Source organism: Psammomys obesus, unplaced genomic scaffold, assembly GCF_907164565.1.
Source record: "Psammomys obesus unplaced genomic scaffold, mPsaObe1.curated_primary_1811, whole genome shotgun sequence".
NCBI classification, from domain to species: domain Eukaryota; kingdom Metazoa; phylum Chordata; class Mammalia; order Rodentia; family Muridae; genus Psammomys; species Psammomys obesus.
The window spans coordinates 4,158,895-4,182,282 of record NW_026586816.1 but is presented as its reverse complement, the minus strand read 5'-3'; the positions used below and the strand labels follow the sequence as shown (position 1 = coordinate 4,182,282).

Below are 23,388 nucleotides of genomic sequence, written 5' to 3'. Positions count from 1 at the left end.
TGCCATGAAAGCCTGACAGCTTAAGTTTAGTTCCCAAAACCCACAGTGGAAAAGGGCAAGAGAATCCCAGAAGTTGTTCTCTGACCTGCACATATGACTGTGGCTTGCACATACCTGCATTCATAATGCGCGCGCGCGCGCACACACACACACACACACACACAAATAATATTGCATAATAAAATTAATTTTTTTAAAGAGAAATAAATGTTCGTATCTCTACTGGCTGTAGTAGGAAGGCTTGTCCATCTCTCTTGGGCCCACTTCCTAAGTCCTAGGACAAGCCAGGCTTGACTTTCCTGTAGCGCAGACCGATTGCTCTAGAAGGACGGTGGATAATTGATGGCAGGAACAATGACTGTCCCAGGAGGGGTGGACTCCCCATTGTTCACACGCAGATGCTGCCTCAGAGTGTGGCCCTCTCCCAGCTGCTGCTTGACACCACGGTCCTCTGCTCCCAGAGGAGAGCCCAGTGGCTGCGATGGAAGCAGCTGTGTCTCCATTTTCTGTCCTCTAGAGTTACACATGTCAACTACCCCAGCTATGGGCACTGCTCTGGGGTATGGAGAATAGTGAGTGACCTCACAGCTCAAATGGTGCTCTCAAGTACAAACAAAACCAGGAGTGTTCAGCTGGGTGGTAGTGGGGTTTCTAATAGAACCCAGCAACTGATATATCAGAGCCGTTTATGGCATTAATTGAAACTGATTGAAATTCATCTGCTCTTACCTCTGCACTTTCCATGAGAATGAAAAGTAGGGTAAAAGAAAAAAAAAAACAAAAACCCAAAACCACCCTAATGGCTTGGAATGGATCAATTATTTTCATCTGTAGCTAAATACGGTTTACTGCCTTATTAAAAGCATGTTTGTAGGAAGAACAAACATTAAAATTCCAATGCACGAGTCACCAACGATGACAGAACCTTTGTTATAGCGAATACATTCTTCCCTTTATGTTTGGCAGGGAAAAATGAGGCAGGTCAGGCTGGGGTCAAAGAAACCTTATGCTCTGATTTATAAAAAGAATGAAGAGTATTGTCTATTTGTAGGCAAGAGATGCTTTGTCAACAAGTGGTTTTTCATAATATATTTTTTGATTCTTGCATTAACTAGCAAATCCTTGAATTCATCCTGATAAAATTCCAATTAGAGTATTTTAAATCCTGGGTCGGGTATCCGCTTACGAGCACAGAACAGGGCAGGCTGCTGGATGTGAACATGCTCACTGGGTCTGGATGCTCTGGGCCACCCATTGGCTGCTGTGTGACTTTGACCTCTCTGCTCTGCTTTCTGGGGGCATGGGGGTTGGGACAACAATAAAACCTATCTTCCAGGCCCGTCTGGGGATGAAGAGGTCATACAGAATGACCATATGTCTCTTTTGAAGTGGACGAAGGAAATTGAGGTCTTTGTTAAAATAGGACAGAATGGGGCCAGAAAGATGGCTCTGCGGGTGAAGTGTTTGGTGAGCCGACTGGTCACTCGAACTTGCGCGAGCCCCAGACCCTAAGCAGGGTGGAAGGAGAGAGCTGACTTCACATAGCTGTCCACATATGCCAAGACACCAATGTACCCACACATTTCATACACACAACAACAACAATAATAATATCACTTTAAACAATAGAACTGAATAGAAATCAGGACTGGTGGTACATAACCTGTCTTGCCTAGCATTCAGAAGAACCTGTCTCAAAAAATAGAACAACAGCAACAATAAAAAGCCACTTCGTGGTGCTTGTCTGCAATCCCAGAATTTGGGAGGGAGAGGCAAAAACTCAAGAAGTTGATGGTCATCCTTGGCTGCATAGCCTGGAAGAAAATCCTTGTTCAACCCACATACAAAGATCTCTCTCTCTTTTTTCCCCCCTCCAGTTCTTGAGCTCCAAATTTGCAGCCAGACCTCCAGGTCAGAGTGCCCTTCTTCCTTCCTGAGCTGCAGTCTTTCCCAGAAGCCTCCTCTGCCTTTGGGGTGCCAAATGGGGTCAGTGAGCTCCTGAGCTAGGGCAGAATGGGTTCTCCCAGCCTGTGAGCCAGAGGAGCGGAGCATCTTCCGGCCTCTCTTGAAATCATTTCTTAGAAAGGTTGTTCCATGGCTTTTGTGGTAAATGTCTGACTGGAAGAAAAGTACTGTACTTTATTCCTTGAATTTAATAGAGAGATTAACTTAGCTTTCCCTTCCTACAAAGCATCTTTCCCTGAAATACGAGGGGATTTTCAGAGCCTTGACACCGTTACTGTAATCAGGAACCAGGATGACAAAGCTGACAGCTCCCTCCTCCCCTTAACGTAAGGCCCTCCTGCCCAGCTGTAACTGCTGCAGCTCAGACTCTCAGGCATGACGGGTGTGGTCCTGTCACAGCTGCCTGTGTAAAGGAGTACCAGAGGCAAGGCAGTCACTGTTTCCTGAAACCCACATCTTAAATGCTAAATCCCTTCCCTTCCCAGTCTGAAGTGAGGGGTATGCAGTTTACTGGGGTCTTGGTTCACATTGCCTCTCCCTGCTTCCTCTCCCAACCCCCCATCTCCCCATCCTCTGGGAATCTACTTGCACAGCTTGTTCCAAAGACTGCCACGGAGCAGGAGAGTGGCTTCCTGTTTCTTCTTGTCCAAGGTCATCTTTAGGGCTGTCCCTTGGGACCCTGCCTTCTTTCCCAGGTCTGTACTTTAGTAAGAGGGGAATGTTGGCATTCCGTGGAAACTGTTGCAGTGGTATTCCACAGTCTTTTTTTTTTTTTTTTAATTACAAATGCGCCCAGAATTCCAAGCAGCCATCATCATTTGCCATTTAAAGGTGGGACAGCTTGCCCTTTCACCTGCCACCTGTTAAGTGTAAAAGCTTGTCCTTTCTCACCTGCTAAGCAGGCAGAGCTGGAAAACACACCATGACCAGGATCTGTTAGCATAAAACTGGCCTCAAAAGAGATCCTCCACTTTTCTACCTTTTCTCCTCACGTACAGACAGACCTCAAAGGAGTAGCTGACGTTTTTGTCACATTTGGGAGGCTTTCCCTGCAAATACCTGCAAGTACCCAGAGTTGTAAAGCATGGAGTCCTAGGATTGCATTGACAAAACTCACCTTAAACCGAAGCCTCTGTCTTGTCAAGACAGTGAATGCTATGTCAACGGACACATAGACCTTGCAGAACATGAGTCTGCCTCAGCCCTTCCACACAGGGCCAATGCGTTCTGTGCCTGGGGCACCCTGTCCATGTCCTTTTCAGTATCCTGGCAAAAGTAGGCAGCTGTCACCAGAGCCTAGAGTACTCTGCCCCTTCCCGTTCCTTACTCACATTCCCCTCCGTTCATCTGAAATAAACATTGAGCCACTGCTTTTCTTCCCTGGATTTTGAATTCTTCCTTTCCTTTCTGATCTTAGGATTGGGGACAATCTGTACCCCAGGCTCTGACTGTTCTGCCAGCTCTCTGTCACTCTTGTGCTCTCTTAATCTCATTTCTGACTTGATTAACACCAAAATCTATCTACTCCTTGGGATATGGAAATTATGCAATGGATAAGCTCCATCTAAAATGTACAAAAGCCCTAAGATCCGAAATCAAGGCTAGCACCACAATCCAAAGGCCCTAGGAGCCTCCAGAAGCTCTTGAGGCCCTTAGAAACCTGTGTTTTTCCGTCTGTCTGACGCAGGACATTAAACAGGGGATTTCTCATTTCCCTCACTTCTAATGCCACCTCTATACAGGACTGTTATTTGACACTTAATGTTGGTTGTAGTTACATACAACTTTGGTTACGTTGAAGATTAGGTAGGATTCTGTGAGCTACCCAGGAAACCTAAAATCAGATCTAATATTGTTCAGGTGAACATGATTGCATTTCACAGCCCACCTGTGGACCAAGTAGTTCTTACTGTGCCACCTGAGTGAAGTTGGTACCGGGGCAGCAGGGATGATACCTTGAGGGTAAGAGCTCAACTGTCAAAGGCCCTATGTAAACCTGAAAGCTCTTTAAAAAAAGTCTGCATTTAAAGAAGCAAACGGAGAGGGAATGCAAGAACAGAGGGCAGTTTGCTGTTGAAAATGGCCAACTAGGGAAAGGTGCTCCACGGTGGAGTCACGCAGGCCACTGCGGCCGTGGTCCAGCGGTGGGGTCAGGCAGCCTCTCAAGCCGGCAGCGGCACTTGACTGCAGCATCTTCATAGTGCTGATTTTGCAGATATCCAGAAGCAAAGGGCTAGGGAGTAATGGAGGTTTGCACCAAGTTTCCAGAACAGGCAGTGCGTTCCTGGGATAGACTTCCTGCAAGGAGTCCCTGGGAGGCCGTAAAGTGAAGCAGAAGTTGCTGTGGAAACTCGAGTTTTCAGATGCCAGGTACATGGAATGTTCACGAAGGAAAGCTGTAGTCATCAGGTAGAGATGGCCCAAGAGAGACATGTATGTTAAAGGTAGCAAAGCTCTAGGTAGCCCAGGGCCACCAAAGCCTATCGGAGCCCAGCTGATGCCACCATGAGCCCTGGGTGGGAAACACACGAAGGCGGGCCTTGGTATTCACCATGGAAGCGGTTGGCAGTCCATGAGGAATGCTTGTTACAGAGTCCAGCTTGCCACACACACAGAAGAGCTGCCCTTCTTCTCTGGGCCTGTAGAAAAAAAGGTCACAGTGAAATTGCTTCCAGCTAGCGTGGCAGAGAGTAGGAAATGCCACGTTGTACTCTCTGTGGGGCACACCCACATTTTCTTCAGCTGAAAATGAGCATGAAAGAGTAGGAAGACACAAACCTGTGACAGTTCTAAGTTCACACCTTCGCTCTCCTGGCAGGTCCACTTTTGGCTGTGCTGGGCAGCCAAGATTGCTGTTTTGCAGCCGGTGGGAGCTTCAATATTTAAATGTTGGTTCTGTCAGCCAAGGAACTGCTGGTCTGAAGAACCTGTTTCCCCAGCACCCAGTAGGAAGCCCCATGGCCAAGGTGGGTGAGGATGGCACATCCTCACTGCTGGCTTGACATTGCATAGCAGATGAGGCACACACACAGGGTATTTTCTATACTTGGAGTCCCCCAGAGAGGCCACTTGGATGTCCTCCTCGAAGCTTATCTTTTTCCTAAGTAAGCCATCATACTTCTTTTTAAATTTTGGATTGAGAGCTAGTTTTGCTGGCGCCCTTTCCCAGGAGAAGTTGTTCAGTCCATGAATCTGAACCTGCTTGGTTGGTCAAGATCCTGAGACTGGAGAGGCCAGGAACATAGGAGGAAACCAAATACTATTTTTTAATGTTCTGCTAAAGGACCATAGTAATAAAATGACTCCTACTGCCATTCTACTATACTCCTAGATCAGTCCCTTGCTCAACCATCATCACAGAAGTCTCCCCCTGCAACAGATGGGAACAAATATAGAGAACCACAAGGAGGCTATATGTAGAGAGTGAGTCACCCCTTAAAGAGATGTCCCCATCAAATCCCTTTCTTTAGGGGCTAAGGAACTCTGCAAAGGAGGAAGTAGAAAGAGTATAAGAGCCAGAGGGGATGGAAGACACAAAGGAAACAAACCTTTTCAACACAGTAGGACTGATACTCATATAAATTCACAAGAGACTGGGGCAGCGTGCACAGGGCCTGCACGGGTGGTTCTGCACCAGATGGGGTAACCTTGGGAGAAGTAGAGACATCTGCCACCCCTAACCCAGACGCTATCTCCAGTTGATAACCACTTGAAAAGGAAAACTTAGTTTTCTCTAAGGGAGTCTCACTGAGGAAACAACCCAGTCTTAAGGGTATCTCTCATGCCCATCAGTAGAAGGCCAACATAAAATGAACTCAGTGGCATCTTTGGAGATTTTTCTTTGATAACCTTAAAAGTCTTTTGAGTATATGTTATGGTTTTCAGTTTTATGTTTTTAGGGGATTCCTATTGTGCAAATGTGTGTGTGTGTATGTCTACATCTATGTGTTCCTTGTACTTTTTATTTGACTCTATTCTTTTGTTTCGGTCCTGTTCTGGTTTGGCTTTGTTTTATCTTATATTAATTATTTAGATGCCTGGTTGTGGTCTGATGAGAGACAGAAAGGGTGTGGATTTGGATGGGAGGAGATATAGGGTCATGGAGGAGTTGGGGGATGAGAAACTGTAATCAGAGTATATTGTATGAAAAAAAATCAATTTCCAATAAATGGAAAGAAAAGAGAAAGCAAGTTTTGCATAATTTATTCAACAAGATTGAATAAATACACTTATTTAGTTTCCCTTATGAAACTTCTTTTCATACCATTATATGAACCACAAAAATAAAACAGGAAACTCAATGAACTTTATGGTAAAATTCTTACGGCAGATCTGAAAAACAAGTATACAGGCATTTCTTCTGATGAGACAGTCTTTGACATGAACTCGATTGCCTGCTCCTTTATCACTTCTCCCTAGTGGGGTGACTCAGGCAGCCCACAGAGGAAAAGGATTCAGGCAGTCCTGATGGGACCTGATAGGCTAGGGTCAGACAGTAGGGGAGGAGGACTTCCCCTATCAGTGGACTAGGGAAGAGAGATAGGGGAGGAAGAGGGAGGGAGAGTGGGACTGGGAGGAGATGAGGGAGGGGGCTACAGTTGGAATGCAAAGTGAATAAATTGTAAATAAGAAGAAAAAAAAAGAAAAAGAAGAAATTCATGAAGAAAGAAGCTATCATGTTAAATATTCCTGTCATGATAAAAAATGCAGAATAAGGATTTTTGAGAGGAATTTTAAAAATACCAACTCAGTATCAAAACAGTAGAACCTACATTCAGTTTATAGTGCCACTGAGCTCAAGACTTGCATAATAATAAAATAACATTCATAATTATTTCTATAGCATATCTGAGATATGTAAATAAACGGAGTTGACTGCTTCTCTCAAAATGCTGTTATACAGGGACTTCTTTTAAGCTTATTTTATGATTTTGTGTTTGCTGAGCAAAATAACACCCTTCAGTCCCCCTACCTAGGCCTTGACACATTAAATTCTACAACTAGCAATTTGAATCTTTATAAAATTACCCATTGAAAGCAGAATGTTCCAACTATTGGTTTTCAGAAATGAAGGGAAGTACCTTGAAACCAACCCAGGCCAGCATTTACATGTTAAAGCTCTCTGTCGCATCCCTTATTCCAATGTGTTTTTTACCAGTGTCCTCTCAGGGCTCAAGAGAAGTTGTATGCACGGCCGACTTCAGCAATTTTGTTTCTTTAATAAGTGTAGCAAATAGGGAACAAACACAAGATAAAAGGTTTTATCCTAGACCATTTCCTTCAGCATAATTTCAACTTTCAAATTATAGGAACATAAATGAATGTCCTACTTCTGTGTTAGAAGTACTTGACTACTTTGTGGGATGTTTTGTGCCAATTCTTTACTAAATTATCTTGGTCGCCGTTGCTAGGTAACACTACTGGCTTCCTGCAGCTGAAAAATGAAAGGGTTAGAGGGAGCAATTCGGCGTTATTAGCATTTGACTAATAAGTTTTTTTTTTTAACTGTATGTCTTAGCATTTCCCTCTCTCTAGGGACGGTCATTGTCTATGGGAATACACTCGATGCTTATACAACAGTCGAGACACTCCTACACATTGGCATGAAGGGGAGCTGCATCTACTTCGTTCATCCGCCAGCTGACTCGAACGTAACCTGTATCAACAACTATGTCATAGAGAGCGCCCTGGAAGACGCGCTCAGCGAAGCTGGAGTGACTGTGTATCGGGACGCGCTGTTGGCCCAGTGGAACGATGGCCAGAACCCGGATCCCATCTCCAGTGCCTGCTTCACCACTTCCACCAAGCCTTTCAGACTGGAGTGTTCAGTAAGTCCATCCCCAACCACACCGGCTGCCTACCTAGGACAGCGGTTCTCAACCTGTGGGTGGCGACCCCACAGGGGCAGCATATCAGATATCCCTGCATATCAGATACTTACATTACGGTTCACAACAGTAGCAAAACTACAGTTACAAAGTAGCAATGAAATAGTGTCCGGAGGGGAATCACCACAACATGAGCAACTGTATTAAAGGGTCATAGTGCTAAGAAGGTTGAGAACCACTGGCCTGGGGACAGTACTAACCTCCCAGGGACTAGGGACTCTGAAAGATTACAGCAGAGAATTTACGGCCACATATCTGGAGCCTGTTTTCAAAACTGTCTGGGTTGTCCCTCACCCAGAAGCAAGAAGCTACGACTAACACAGTGACTTAAAAATTTATTGTCACCATTGCCTCCACTCTGGGGGTTTGCCTGGCCCAAGTAGGCCGTTCCCACCGGAGATTTCTTGTATAGCCGAATTAAGACAGTACACAGAGCTGGAGTCATCTAGGAGATGCATTTATTTTTCTCTGGCTATTAATGCTGGGTCCACTTCAGCTGAGAGTTTAGCCCTTTCTTAAGCTTGGGCTTTTCCAAAATGTAGTGATAGTTCTAAGAGCAAATGGGTCGGGAGCTGGAGTGTCTGTCCCTTAGACCAGGCCTCAGCAGTCTGGGAACATCTCTGCTGGCTCACTGTTTTCCTCCAGGCAAGTCATTCTGCCCACTGCAAATCAAAAGAGAAGGAGTGGACCTCACTGAGCGGAGGCCACCCCCAAGGGTCCATTGCCAGCTGCTGGAAAGGGGCTGTCCCTACTCTGTTTTCTTATAACACACCCCATGGGCAACCCCAGACTTAAAGTCACAGCAGCCCTGCTAATGGGTAAGCAGGCCCAGGAAGCCTGAAAATGGCCTGACACAGAGTCCACCAACTAAGGAGCTAGGCTATGGCTGAGCCAGATGCTGACCCACCCAGGGCCCGTGCACAGCATAAGCGTGAGCCCCTCACTGGCTGAGGAACCTGGCAGGGACAGCAAGCAGGAGCTTGCATGTGCGCAGTGCCCTTTTCCTCTGTTCCCAAAGCCCGCCACTGGCCAGCCAGCTTTTGGTCATAGCTGCACTGGAGCAGATTTTCTGATCAAAAGCCTTGCCTGTAGCTCTCTGGGTCTGGGCTCCTTTCTACCATTACAGGACCTAAGAATCCAGGTCAAATAATGTCACCTTTTCATAGAGGGTGTGACCAGGGAACAATAAGGCCCAAGGGTCATTAGAAAACTTCTAATCTGCCATTTCCTGCATTTGTTTGAGTATTCACTCTACAGTATTTATGGAACACCCAGATAGGTTCCAGACTTTGTCTGGAACACTGTTCTATTACTGTGAAGAGACACTATGACCAAGGCCACTCTTACAAAAGAAAGCATTTAATTGGGGTCTTGCCTCTGGTTTCAGAGGTTTAGTCTGGCAGGCCAGCAAGAGCTGGAGCAGTAGCTGAGAGTTAAAACCTGCTCTGTAGGCCGAGAGAGAGACACTGGGCTTGGCAGGGACTTTTGAAAGCTCAGAGCCCACCCCCAGTGACACATTTCCACCAACAAGGCCTCACTTCCTACTCCTTTCAAATAGTGCCACTCCCCAGGGACTAAGCATCCAAATATGGAAACCTATGGGGACCATTCTAATTCACAGCACTGGACAACTATGTTGTCTCAGAAGGAATGGCCTCTGGAGACATGTCCAGAGCTCTGTTGACTTATGGTCTGCATCTTTCTTTGGCCAGCAGTTGGTGTGGGGGGGGGGTAGGAAAAGGCAGTGCTTAGCCCTCTTTCCCCTGCTGCCATCATTATCTGTCAGGGAGTCAGGCAGCTTTGGATGGGTGCGAACATGTCTCTCAACTGTGCCAATGCTGTTATGGGTCCCCAGGTTCTTCCCATTTCTCAGAGGCATATGTTGATGTTCTAACGCTCAGCACCAGCAAATGTGGCCTTATTTGGAGCAGGGTCTCGGTTGGTGTAACCAAGTGAAGACAAGGTTACCGTGGGCCTGTGTCCGGCTCTGAATTCCAAGTCCCCTTTACATTTCCACAAGCACTTTATTGAAAAGTTCTGAGTGCTCTTTCTTCTGATAACTTAGAATTCTCAGGCTTTCTAACTTTAGCCACTTCACATATGTTCTGTAGTGCAGCACTGTTTTTAGTTTGTGCTTTATTAGTAATTAATGATAGGAACATTGTCTCATGCACTCGTTGGACATGCGTGTATTCCTTTTATGAAGTGTCTGACCTGTTGTAAATGGATTAAATTTGGTTTTCTGATTGATTGTGGATACTATTCAATGTGCAATTCAGATAAACGTTATAATCTGAAACACTGCCAAATTTAGTTTCTAGTTCTGAGGGTTGATTTCTAAATGCATAAACATGCAATGCAAGCAATGTGCATGATGAATTCCTTCCTGGCATTTAGTCTTTTTATTCAAACCCTTGTTTTATTGTACTGAGCGTCCTCAGTGCACTGCTGGGGAACGGCTGGAAAGCAGGGGCCTTGCCTTGTTCTGCCTCTCAGAGAGAACTGCGGGTCTGCCGGTAAAATGAAGTTGCTGTGGGTTTCCATGGTGTCTTTTATCAGATGGAAGAAGTAACCATTCATTCTTAGTTTGCACAGAAGTTTCCTCAAGAATGGCTGCTGAACTTCATCAAATGAATTTCCAATAGCTTTCAAAGAGGTTGTATTTTTTTTCTCTCTCCAGTATTATAAATGTAATGGATTAGATTGATTGCTTTTCCAAATTTTTCAATCCGTCTGGAATAAATCCCAATTATTCATGGTTATCCATCTAAGTGTTGTGTAATTTTGTTAGTTGTGTTAGGAGCATTTTGAAGTGAAAGACGCTGGACTGTCACTGTGTCACCACTGTAGGGTGGAAGTTGGAGCCCTGCCAGCCTCCTGAAATAATTTAGGTGATGTTTGTTCCCTTTGCATTGTCTTAAAAGGCTGCTGTGAAGCTGACGTTACTTCTTTGAGTGTTGATAAAATTATTCAGTAAAACGATCAGTGGATGGAACATATAGGATAGGAAAGGGAACAAATTCAATTTCTCTACTAGATACTTGGATTTTCCGCTTCTTTCATGTCAATTTTAGGAGATTATATTATTTAAGTAATTTATTTGTTTGGTTTAAGTTGGTCGAAATTGGTGGCATTTGGCTGGGGAGATGGCTCAGTTGGTTGAATATTTGTCATATAAATATAAGGGTCTGTGTTTGGCTGTCCAGCACACATGTGAATGGCCGAGTGTCATGTTGCATGCCTGTAATCACAGTGCTGGGCACGTGGAGATAGGCAGATCCTTGGAAACCAATGACTAGAAAGTTTAGCCAGGTCGGCCAGCTCCAGATTCAGCAAGAGACCCTGACACTCACACAAAAATACATTGTTTCTTTCCTTTTGTCGGGGAGGTGTAGGGGAGTGGGGATTGGGGTTGAGGAATGGTTTCTTCTGTGTAGCTCTAGTTTGAAGTTGCTCTGGAGACCAGGGTGGCCTGGAACTCAGATCCTTCTGCCTCTGCCTCCCAAGTGCTGGGATTAAAGATGTGCACCACCGCTGCCCGGCTCCATTTATTTTCTTGATGATAGCCATTCTGACTAAGTGAGCTAGAATCTCAGAGCAGTTTTACTTTCCCTGATGGCCAAGGATGTTTGACATGTTTTCCAGTGCATGTTGGTCACTTCTATTTCTTCTCTTGAGAGCTGTCTATACAGGTTATTAGCACGTTCCTGTCATTCTTTCTGTACTGGGAACCTCCAAAGGTACATTTTAGCTTTTCAGTCTGCGGGCTAGCTGAGTCCCTTTGCCTTCCACCTCCACAACTCCCTAGATCATACCCGAGAAGTGACTGTCCATCTTCCACCCAGCTTCTGTGCTGCTCCCCACCACCACCACCAAGGAAGAGTGGGCCAAGTCTACATTATGGTTACCACTCTGCCTCCCATTTTGTTGTTGTGTTTCTGCCTTTCCCAGGTATATTTTCACTTCCTTTGTGGATTTCCAAGGCCCACCCTCATTTCATCTCCTTATAATAGAGTCTATTTTATGACGACGATGATGATTACTCTCTGCTTCACCAGCCATCTTATCTGGAAGTCTCCCACCTCATTTCTTCTTGACACTGACGAATTGCATTCACTCCCCATGCCTGTCTATGTCCCTAGTCTAAAATGGAGGCCTGTCAATTTTATTGATGTTTTTTCAAAGATAAAAATCAACACTTACTTCTCAATAAAGACAGCTCGTTTTCTCTTCCTGCGGTTTTGTTCTCAATGATTACTCTCTTCCTTCTATTTGTACTGGATCTACTTCATCCTTCTCTTTTCTGCTTTTGAAAGGTAGAATCTTAAGTCATTGACAATATTTTTTTAAACCCTAAGTTTTCCTTAATATGTTAGCTACCCCTCAAAAAATTTAATATATTGAATCTTTCCTAGCACTTTGGCCAAAATATTGTCTGCCTACTTTATGATTCTTCACTGACCCTGGATTATGTATCATATATACTGTATTTTTAATTGATTTTCAATTCAGTGCCATTGTTTACTATTATCCAATCATTTAAGAAGTATGGGGATGGATTTCATGTCTAAGAATACGTGGAATTTTGTCTATATCCTATGAATAAGTATTCAGTAGCTATTGGACATAATGTTTCTGTAAATAATAATTAGTTCTGTGTGGTTGATATTGCTGCTGGATTCTCTTTACTGATATTTACTGTATTTCACCAGTGGTTTGGAACTAAATAAAATAATTGCTAAGAGCAACATTATTATTATCTCATTATTTTAGGAGTTTCTATTTTTCTCTTTGATTATATCTAACTTTTTTTTTTTCTTTCTTTGCTCTGCTGTTAAGCCCATGAACAGTTATAACTTTGATATCTAACTTGTGGGTTGTGGCCTTATCATTTTGGAATATACTACTGTATTTCTTGATAGTATTCCTTATCCTCAGATCTACCTGGTTTATATTAATATGGCCATTTTATCCGTCATGTATTTAGTACTAGCATAGCATATTTTCTAATTTGCTTAATTTTAGCTTGCCAGTGTCTTTATATCTAAAGTATATTTTTGAAAGTATCACTAACAATACTATATAAGTATCTTATGACTGCCTAACAAATACAGCAGCCTAAAACAACATTCATTTATGGGCTCAGAGTTCACAATCAGATCCGAGAGGCCATCTTCAGTCTTAACCACATGACCCCTTTCTTTATAAGGTCTTGGAATGGAGACTTGCCTTCATGTCAGATTTAATCACACTTTGAATCTTCTGCACAAAAAGCCTGTCTGTTTTTAGACGCTCACTTAATTAGCTCACACTCACTGAATGTGATCTCTCTTAACGTCATGCCAAATAACTGTGCCTTCTCACAGTCACAGTCTGTCCGTACAGGGCTAGGTGAGAACCTCAGGAACTGTCTTAAAATTCTGCCTGTCACACGCTTTCTTATCCTTCCTGTCTGTGCATTTTAATCGAAGTAGTTAGACCATTCATACTTAATGCAATTACTAATGCAGTTACATTTAGGCCTGCCATTTTGTTTTCTGTCTGCTGTTCAATCCCAATCCCCATGTTTCCTGTACTTATTTTCTACCTTGTCTGCTTCCTCTTGAGTTATTATTATTTTTGAGCATTCTAATTCAAATGGATTTTAAGCTACCTCTTACTCTTACTCAGTTTTTTAGTGATTTATCTATGGATATTTAAGCAATGTTTTACCTCAGTGCAGTTAGTATTGTATCATTTTATAAAATATTTTTTTAAACTTGCAACAATACAGATCCCTCTTCCTATACACTAGACATCTACTTTATTACACCTATGCACATTGAATTAAAAAGAGACAATGCTAGAATTTTTATCTTAAACAAATATATGCATATATACTGTGTGTGAGGAGAGAGGGGGTTGTGGGAAGGGGAGAAAAAAAGAGTCTCACGTGGCCTAGTCTGGCCTCCATTTCTCTGGGTAGCTGAGAATGACCTTGAACTCCTGATCCTTCTACTTCCACATCCCCCGTGCAAGGATCGCAGGTGGGTACCTCTGTTTTTGGTGCATGCAGTGCTGAGGCTCAAGCCTAGGACTCTTTCCGTTTTAGGCAAGCACTCTGCCAACTGAGTTCTACTCCCCAGCTTCGTTCGTTTTTTAAAGAACTAAGAAACCTATTTTATGTATATGCAGACATTCTTCTCACTTTTTTGACTCTTTCTTTGTTTCTGAAAATACAGGTCTTTCTTCACCTAAGAAGCTTCTGTCAGTATTTTTTATATGGTCAGTCTGCTAGAAATAAATATTGTATTGGAAAAACGTGTTTATTTTTACTGGGTATAGAATTTGGGGCTAACAGGTATCCCTCTAACTTTGAATCTGTTTCTCACCGTGTTTTGATATTGCTGATTTTGATTTAAAAGTTTGTCAGCATTGAAGGCATTGCTCCCTTTTGGATGTAATGCATCATTTCCTTTGTGGGGCTTCGGGATTTTCTCTTTGTCATTCATGTCCAGAAGTTTGATGCAGTCCATAGTTTATTGTGCTTTAACTTTTTATCTTACCTGTGGATCAGTTAGTTTCTTGAGTCATAAATCCATGGCTTTCACTAAATTTTAGCAGATTCTTGACCATTATTTGGCCCCATGCTTCCTTTATACTTTAATTATATCCCAATTATATATAGTGTTTCCTGAGGCTTTAAAGCTGTGCTTGTTTTAATAGAATTTTCTCTTTGTTCTTATAACCAGAAAAACCTTTTGATATTACTTCAAAATTTGCCAACTTTTTTCTTTTTCAGAAGTTTTTTTTTTCTTTTATTTTATCATAAAATGCCTATAACTCACCCTCTTTTAAAAGCTTCCAAATATGAAAATTAGTCCCATGCTGGTTATTGCTTCAGCTTTATACACAATCTCCCTGACTTTAAATAGTAGTTAGAACGTTAGGAGAAGTCCTTCTATTGTGATGAGGGTTTATAGAGAGTTTTGGTGGAAGATCCAGGCTCGGGGCATTGCTCCACCCCTCCAGAAGCAGAACCGCCTTGAAGCTGGTGAAGAAAACAAACAATGGGCGTGGTGATAGGAGACCTGACCAGGGAGGTGCAGTCCGGGGGACCCCTGCGCTCAGTGGCTGGCTGGCCTAGACTATTCAGTGAGTTCCAGGGCAGCCAGGGACCCTGTTTCGGAAGGTGTAGGTGACCTCCACACACATGCATAGGCATTTGCACACACATACACACAAATGCATACAGAATCTCGGGGAACAGAAATTGGCATTTCCTCGTGTGTCAGAGGTTTTTCTAGTCCTGCCTCGTGGCCACGCCTGTAGGATTCCTGACAGGTATGCAGCCTCCAGCCAGTCTAGATCCCAGCTGTGGCAGCTCCTGAGGAAGTCCTCCCTGTTCACTGATGTCCCTCTGCCCCTAGTACTCTCCATATTTCTTTCTTTTTTTTTTTTTTTTTTTCACCAAGAGATTCCTGTGGCCTTAACAGGTAGCTAGCATGGAATTATCTTCCTGAGCATGTGAACGAGTGAGGTTTATCAAATCATTGTGAGATTTGCCGATTCACATCTCGGCGTGGAAATTCCACTGTGAAAATCTAACTGCAGCGGAAGTTGTGAGCGCGCCAGCACAGCATGGGTACTGGCGCCACAGCGGTGCTAAAAAAAACAAATTAAAATATTGCTGAATTGTGATCCTTAACAAAAACTAACAAAATGTAGAAAAAGAAACTAACAGGCAGAACTTTGTAGAAATTTTTGAAGAATGTCGAAGTTCAAGAAGTAAAGGACACTATTCTTACATGTGATTTGAATTTGTCAAATATCTTCCTCTGTTTTTACATAGGTAGAAATCTACTCTACCTAAGTGGGGAAAAGGAAGGAGAGAAGGAGAGGTGTGTAGGAAGACAAAGGTTCAGAGTCAGGGCGAGACTCAGAGAAATGAATGTTCCCATGGCTACTAGTCATGCTTCTGTCTGCTGTTCCAGGATAGGAAGCAGCAGGGCAAGAGCTAGCCTCACAGATATGGCGGACAGCTCTCCAGGACATGCTTCAATGACGTTGCTGGGCTTGCAGCCTGACAAGATGGCTTGGAGAGGAGAGGCGATTGCTTCCGAGGCTAATAACCTACGTTTGATTCCTAGAACTCACATTATGGGCAGAGGAAACTGGCTCCCACAAGTTGTCCTCTGACCTTTATTACCAGCCATAGAATCCACACACCCAAGCATGCATACACATACACGAGATAAATAGATAAAGCAGATTCTCAAGATTGCTGCATTTTGAAACTCTCGGTCACTCAGAGCTGTGATAAACTTTCGGGAGACATTTTCCGCACTTTGAAGACTGTTCACACTCTGGCACAGGTGAAATCAAGAACAATAGCTGGGAGAACACCCAGCTTCATGACTCGCCAGCAAGGAACACAGAAAGGGGCAGCCCAGTGCCTTACTTTTCCACTACTGTGAAAATGCACCGTGACTAAGGCAGTTTATACAGGGAAATATTTGATTGGGGCTTGTTAACAGTTTCAGAGGATTAGGGTCCATGATCCTCAGGCAGGGAACACAGCAGCAGGCAGGTAGGCATGGTTCTGGAGCAGGAGGTGAGAGCTGGCATCTCATCTACAGGCAGGAGGCAAAGAGAGAGCAATAACCTGGAATATCGAGGACTTTTCAAATCCTACCCCAAGTGACACAACACCTTCAGCAAAGCTGCACCTTCTAAGCCTTTCCGTAGTTCTATCAAACCTATGAGCCTGTGGAGGCCATTCTTATTCAAACCACACACCCATTAATGGTGTGGTGTTTTTTGTTTTTGTTTTTTCACTTTGCAGGCATTCTTCAGCTTCTACAAGAAGAATGTGGATTACGAAACATTTAAAGCTTTGAATGACGCATGCCTGGTCTATGATGGCCGGCTTGTGATTGATACTGCCTTCCACACCAATGATATAGCCATTAGAGCTGCTGGCTCGCTCACCAAATTCTCCAATCGCTACTATTCAAATGATTGGACTCACATCAATTTCAGTTCCAAAGAAATTGGCTTCCAGCTGGCAGCAGCCATGCTTAGCCTCTTTGACCCCACCCTTGAGCCTGTGACTGAACCGCCAGCTGACCTAGACCGGCTCATCCCCATGTACAAGGGAGCCAAGATCCAAGGTATGTGGAGGCTCCTTTTTTTTCTCATTTGGTGAGGCCAGTGGTCAGCGAAGCCAGTCACGCTACTCTTAAACATAGCTCGTGGTCTCTAGTGGGCTCTCATAGGGGTAAAGTAGGAGCCCATCTTTTTTCTTTGGCTTTTACTGTGAAGCTTGCAATGTCATTATTGTGGGCCTTTGCATCCTGGGCATTTATTGTGGCCTTCCTCCTAACAGTCCCCATTAATAGCATCAGTATCCTGCCTAGACATCTCAGGGCTAATGAACAGTGGTTTGCCCTGACATCCTACCGTACATTTCCATCCTCACCATAAGTTCAGAGATGAAGAGATGCTTCCAGGCAGCCATGCCTTAGCCTTCTCTCTTTAAATACTTCTGTTTTTTCACTTCCTGTGTATGGTTGTGCTGCCTGCGTGTCTATCTCTGCATCGCATCTATGTGATGCTGGAAGAGGGCATGGGATGCCCTGAAACTGGAGTTATATCATTTCCATGTGGCAAGGGGAACCCGTGTGTAGGTTAATGCAACTGTGAACTCTATAAGTTCAAAAATATCTTCGGTTCCTTGCTGGTTTGGATATGTTCAGTGGCTACAGCCAACCTTTTAAGATTCCTCTGTGTAGCTTTAAGCCTGTGCAGCAGGAGCTCAGATCTCTTTGGGGGCTGTCTGTCGATCCTGTGTCCAGCTCTACTGTTTGGTTTGTGCACATCTACTGATCCTGCCATCATACTGCCAGAGTGGCGCACATTGCCCCTTCACAATGACACCCTTCTGATACTTTTAGGACTTGCTTATCTTTGGTGGCCTGGGTGGCTCCGTGGGTTTTCTAAGGTGAATGTAAGGATGTGAACCTCTTAGTCCGCCTGATTTCATAGGGTGAACCATTTTCGCAGGTCACCTCAGGCTGCCCACAGGAAGGGGAAGTTTTATTATGTTGAGAGAAAAAGAGACAGAGAAAAGAGATATTTTAAATGCTGTGGGTTTTCCCACATATTTACGGGTTTTGGTGTTCACTTTCGGGAGGTTCACAAACTAGCCTGCAAAGCATTCATATATAAGCCCTGAAGGCATTGATAAACTCGTTCTAGCAAATGGAATACCAGGGCAAGGAGAACAAGGCCTACGTTCCACTCTGGCCTTCCCCTTCCCTCCTTGCTACAAGGAGGTTCTGCTCTGCTTCTGCTCTGGATGGAGCCTTGGGGAATGACTTCAGGCAGGTGAGAGAACAGAGGGCCTCAAAGAAGAGTGCTTGGTCAGGCTCAAGATTAGCTACAAAATATTAAGGACTTCATAATAATAGTTTTCTAAAGCCCCGGTGAGGAACTTTGTTAATTTTCCACATAAGATGCATTTTTAATATTCTGATTCTTTGGAGGAGTGTGTTACATGGGAGCACCGTGGCAGCATTCTGTAGCTTTTGGTCTAGTCAGGTAGCAGTGGGTTAGGGTGTCAGGAGGGGTGGGAAATCGCAGGGCACATCTTTCCACTGATGGCTATATTGTAGGGTATTGATTTGATTAAACGAAGTTCAGCCACTCCAGGGCCTTACTTGCTAACTGGGTGTACTGTAGCTGGGGTTTCAGGAGCAGGCCATTATTGGCATCCCTGTTTGCTCTTTGATGGAATATAAACTGTTTGCTACCAGTTCATTAATGATGTGGATACCTGCCATTTCCTCTAGGAGGGATTCTCCCTGGGTCTTATCATTATCTGCACATTGCCAAACCCGCCATCCCAAGTCCCTTGGATGTACAAAGGGCACAGCCTAACTTTGTAAGTATTGATCTTGAGATTTACTTTGCTTCTGGTTGTAATGCTTGGTTCTAAGGGAAGGTAAATTTTTCCACTCAAAGTTGTTGGGTCTCACATCATACACCCCTGTGCATGTCGACATTCCAAGTGGCCACCAAGTGTCTCTGCTCCTCACACTGTCATGTGGCATACTCCCACAGGGAGCAGAACTGACTGGTGCAGCCTGCAGGATATTGTGGAGGTGATGGTCCAAATCTATATCCATATCTCAAAGACACTGAAACTTCCACCTTGTCCCTTTCCAGATAATCACCTGCAATAGTGGAAGGTTTCCTGGGCAACCTTTTGGTGAGGTCTGCATGGTAAAGAGTGGAGGATGCCTATACCAGCTGTATAAGTGACCTGCCTTAGAACTGGTTTCATTCAAGCCTTCAGATTATGCTCCAGCCAAGATCTTGACTGAAAGCCTAGGAAACCTTGGGTACCCAGCTAAGCCATCCCCAATCTCTAACTCCCAAAGATCACGAGATAACTCAGTTTATTGCTGCCTTAATATGTTTTCTTAATAGGCTTTTAGAGAGTACTTTTGATTTCATAGCAAACTCAAGCAAAAGTCACAGTGATTTCCTGGATTCTCCTTGTTCCCCCTCTCTCATGACTTATGCTCACCCACCCCAACTGGCCACATATCCCACCAAAGTGGCACAGTCATCAGAACTGGCGGGCCTTCATCGCACATGATTAGCAGCAGACCCCGTAGCTTTCCCTAGGAGTCTCTCTGGACTCTGTGCATTCTAGAGGGTCTTGACAGTGCATCTACCATTACAGTGCCATGCAAAATCCTACTAAAACCTTTCTGCCATGTGAAGGGCTAGCAACCTCTAACGTTTATTGTCTCCAAAGTTGTCCTATGTATCAGTTACACTCCTTACTGCTGTGGCCAAACACCTGACAGTAGGCGGCCTGTGGGAGGAAGGGCTTGCCTGGGCCCACAGTTTGAGGACAGTCCTCACGGCAGGGAAGGCAGGAGCTTGAGGCGGTAGTCCCATCACTGTCACACTGAGAAAGCAGAGAGACAGAGGCATCCATGCTCTGCCAACTTTCTCCTTTGTATACAGCACAGGAGCCAGCCATGGAACACTGCCTCACAGGTGTGCCCAGGGCTTTCTGTGCTCACCCTAAATCCCACCAAACTGGCAGTCAGGGTTAACCACCACATTGTGTAACCAGAACCATAGCATGTGGCCTTTTAGATTGGCTTATTTTGCCTAGTAATACACATTTAAGTCTCTTCCATGTCTTTTCATGCTATACAGACCATTTCTTGAAGTGCTGAGTGACAGTCCATTATCTTGGTATACCAGTTTATTTACCCTTTACTGTTGAAGCTCAGTAAGCCCTTGTTAGGTTTGGCATACCATCAGGCTACAGGCATCTGCCTTTGTGACACTGGAACAAGCAGATTCTTTGGGCCAGGAATGGCCACCAGGCCCAACTGTTTTCTTCCCCTCCGTGAATTACACAGAAGGCCATCTTGGAAAAGTGGGAGCTGTGGGTGGGACTTCTCCTTGGGCTGGCCAATGAGACATCCCCTCAAGTAAGCACCTCTGACAGATGGTCCTAGGCTGGCCTCTTGTCAAATGGTGACTCCCTCTCTCGTGTGCGACACTCGATTTTTTCCTCCCTGAGGCAGAACCTCTGAGTATTTTTGAGGATCAATGACATGGCCAACTTAACATAAAGATATTTCTCAGATCTTTATGGAAGGAGGCCTAGCCATGTGGCAGGTTCTGATCAATCAGATATAAATAAAATATACTTGAAAAATCCTTAAAAGCTTAGGAATGTCATAAGTCATTGCCCCCCCCCCATCCCCATCATTCATGAACCTGAGTCCCAGCTCTTCCATTTGCTTCTCATGGGCTTTGAATAAGCCATTCCCCTTGTCTTTGCTCCTGGAGTTGTTACTGATCCTTTATACAGAGCAAACCATTTACACTGCTTGCAGAAGAAGACGTGGCTGGTTAATGTGCCGATTCTCGTAAGTCCTGCGTTCATAAAATATCAGTACTTCTTTCTTTGGGAGAAAAGACAGATATTATATTTTCCTTTCACCTTTTTTAGGACCCCACCACCACCACTTTGGGGAGAGGCGCTGTTTGCTGTTTTTATACAGTGTCTTACCGTTTGGCTCAAGGGTTGCCCTCAAGTTTGCACGTTCCCTCCCTCCCCAGCCTTCCCCTGAGACGGAGACTGCAGTCCAACCGTGGTGCCCAGCCTCCGCTTTCTTTCAGGTGTCCAGTACACAGAGTGCTCAGAAGCTGTCTTCCCGCTCACCATACATAAGCCACATGCTCCCAATCTGTACAGGAGCCGGGAGCCTTGGGCTCGGTTCAAGACAAACCAGAGTCTTCCCGGACACTATAGGTTCATCAGTGCCTGCCGTGGCTGAGTGCTCTGCATGGACTCAGAGCAGACAGAAGGGGTTCGAGATGAGGGGAATTTCAGTAACAGTTCAACTTAAACAGATTATTTGGCTGGTGCTGTGACAGTATTTGAACAGCACCCCTGGCTTTGATTAACCATTTTGCCAGGTGGGCTTCCTTCTTAATTAGTACAGAAGATCTAAGCAGATTTTTTTTCCATTTTATTTTCTAAGGAAAAAAAAAAAAAACAAAACATAGGATCGCTCCATGGCAATCTTTTGGAGTTGGAATTAATTTATGCAAAATTGTTGCCAAAATGGCCAGGCAGTCACCTAAATTCAGCCAGATGATGGAGAAGGCAGCCCACTGAACAGGGTCCCCCAGGGAAACAATGACTGTTCTTACAGTGGGTATGTCCAGAGCAGTGTAGACTTTCCAGTTATCAGCAAGTGGACCACTTAAGCGAGAAGTCACTTCAGCAATCCATGAGCTCTTCATACAATAATCTGGCAAAGAGAAGACCCTGAGATGCCTCCAGGGTGTGCTGATGTACAGACTCTGGCCCACATGCTTGGTTGGCTTGTCTGCCACAGAGTAAAGAAATTTGTCACAACAAATTCTGCCTTGGATACTATTAAATTTCAAAATCATGTGTTTGTCACGAGAGCTGGGGACTTAGTTTCTCCAACACCGAGACTGATTAATCCCATGCCTTCCACTTGGCATGAATTCTGAAGCGATTTTCTAACCTATATAATCAGGGAGGAAAAGATTTTGGGGCAGCAAGTGCCAGTAGGAATGACCAGCACTGCAAAGGCAGTCTGTGGGCTGAGAAGCCGATTTGTATGTGAGTGCCCTTTAATACTGATATGCAATATTTCGATGCACTCCAAACTTCCAGACTCCTCCACCCCGACCCCAGCCATGCTAAGACAGTGCCAAAGCTCATTAAGATTGACAAAACTTGCCTTCTGTAGCTAGGATAAGCCATCAGCAAGCCCTCCGCCCTTCCCTTGAGTGCTGTTCACTGGACAGTCTTTTCAAGCCCTCATCGCTGCGTTTAGGACTGTGCTGGGATCAACCGAGATTCGGTTGTTAAAAATATAAAGCAAAACATGTCGTTGGAACAGCGTTAAGACCTCATGCAACAGGCCGTCATGGATGGTGTGTCCTGCGCAGACTCTGGCTGGGCCCTGGCCAGCAAGCTACCAGGTTTCCTCGGCAGTCTGTCACATCTCCACTGCTGCAGTAACTAACCGTGGCCCCAGCCTCGAAGTGCTCAGTCTGGGGTGTAGAGCCCAGGACAGCTCCCGAACACAAAGCAAACCTCAATAACTGAATGTGGTGAATGAGCAATGTTCCCTGCAAAGACGCCTTTTCATCGCCCACATGGGTGGCTCACAGAGTTAGTCTGTCTGTGGTGTCTGGGTTCCCTTTCCTCGGTCACTCAGCATAAAGAAACAGTAAGGAGAAGGCAGAATCCCAGGCCTTGTGGGATTGCTGTCCCTGCCCCCAGTGATTCCGGAGGAAAGCTGGCAGCCCGCATCACACCAGAGATACTGTGGGAGCGGGTGGGGCTGTCTGGGACTCCCCCAAAAGCTTTGCTGGAAGTATTGCCAGCACTTCACTGGCACTGCTTCTACTGAGAAAGCATGGCTTCTCGCTCAGCGCTCACTGACTTGTGCTTTCCCAGCTTCCTTCCCAAGCTGTCCCTTCCTACCCAGGGGTGGGGAGGCGAACCGTGAAAGTGCCCGTGACAAGCTCAGATGGTCTGTGCCTTATCTGGGAGATGCACACCTCGGAGACCACTGTCCGCCTACCCACGTGCTCCGGTTCTGAATGGCGCTGAGTATTCCGGGCTGTCCAAGTAAAGACGTCACATGCCCACACCCAAGGCAGAGGGTCCGAGAGTCAGGATTCAAGGCAATACTCTGGAATGCAAGATCCCCATCAGCTGCCAGTGGGACTAGAGAATCGGCGTGTCGAGTCACTGAGCAGAGACACCCTTCGGCAGAGTCCCACCTGGCTCTGTCTGGAGTCTTTACTGGCACCTGGGTAAAAATGCTGGCCCTTGTGGTACTTGCTTACTATAATCCCAGCGTCAGAGCCTGAGACAGGAGAATCCCCAGGGATTGCTGGCCAGCCAGCCCAGCCCAGTCTGAAAGCTCCAAGTCAATGAGAGACCCTGCTTCAATAAAAAGGCCTA

General features: G+C 44.9%; 1 protein-coding gene across 1 annotated transcript in view; it reads left to right on the top strand.

Annotated features, from left to right (window-relative positions):
• Window positions 1-23,388, top strand: part of Cfap61 (cilia and flagella associated protein 61) — a 256,849-nt gene that overhangs the window by 177,295 nt on the left and 56,166 nt on the right. Inside the window, exons 22-24 of the mRNA XM_055602635.1 lie at window positions 7,501-7,793; window positions 16,678-17,005; window positions 18,686-18,777. Coding sequence (XP_055458610.1) covers window positions 7,501-7,793; window positions 16,678-17,005; window positions 18,686-18,777 — 713 coding nt within the window. The remainder of the gene's footprint in view (window positions 1-7,500; window positions 7,794-16,677; window positions 17,006-18,685; window positions 18,778-23,388) is intronic.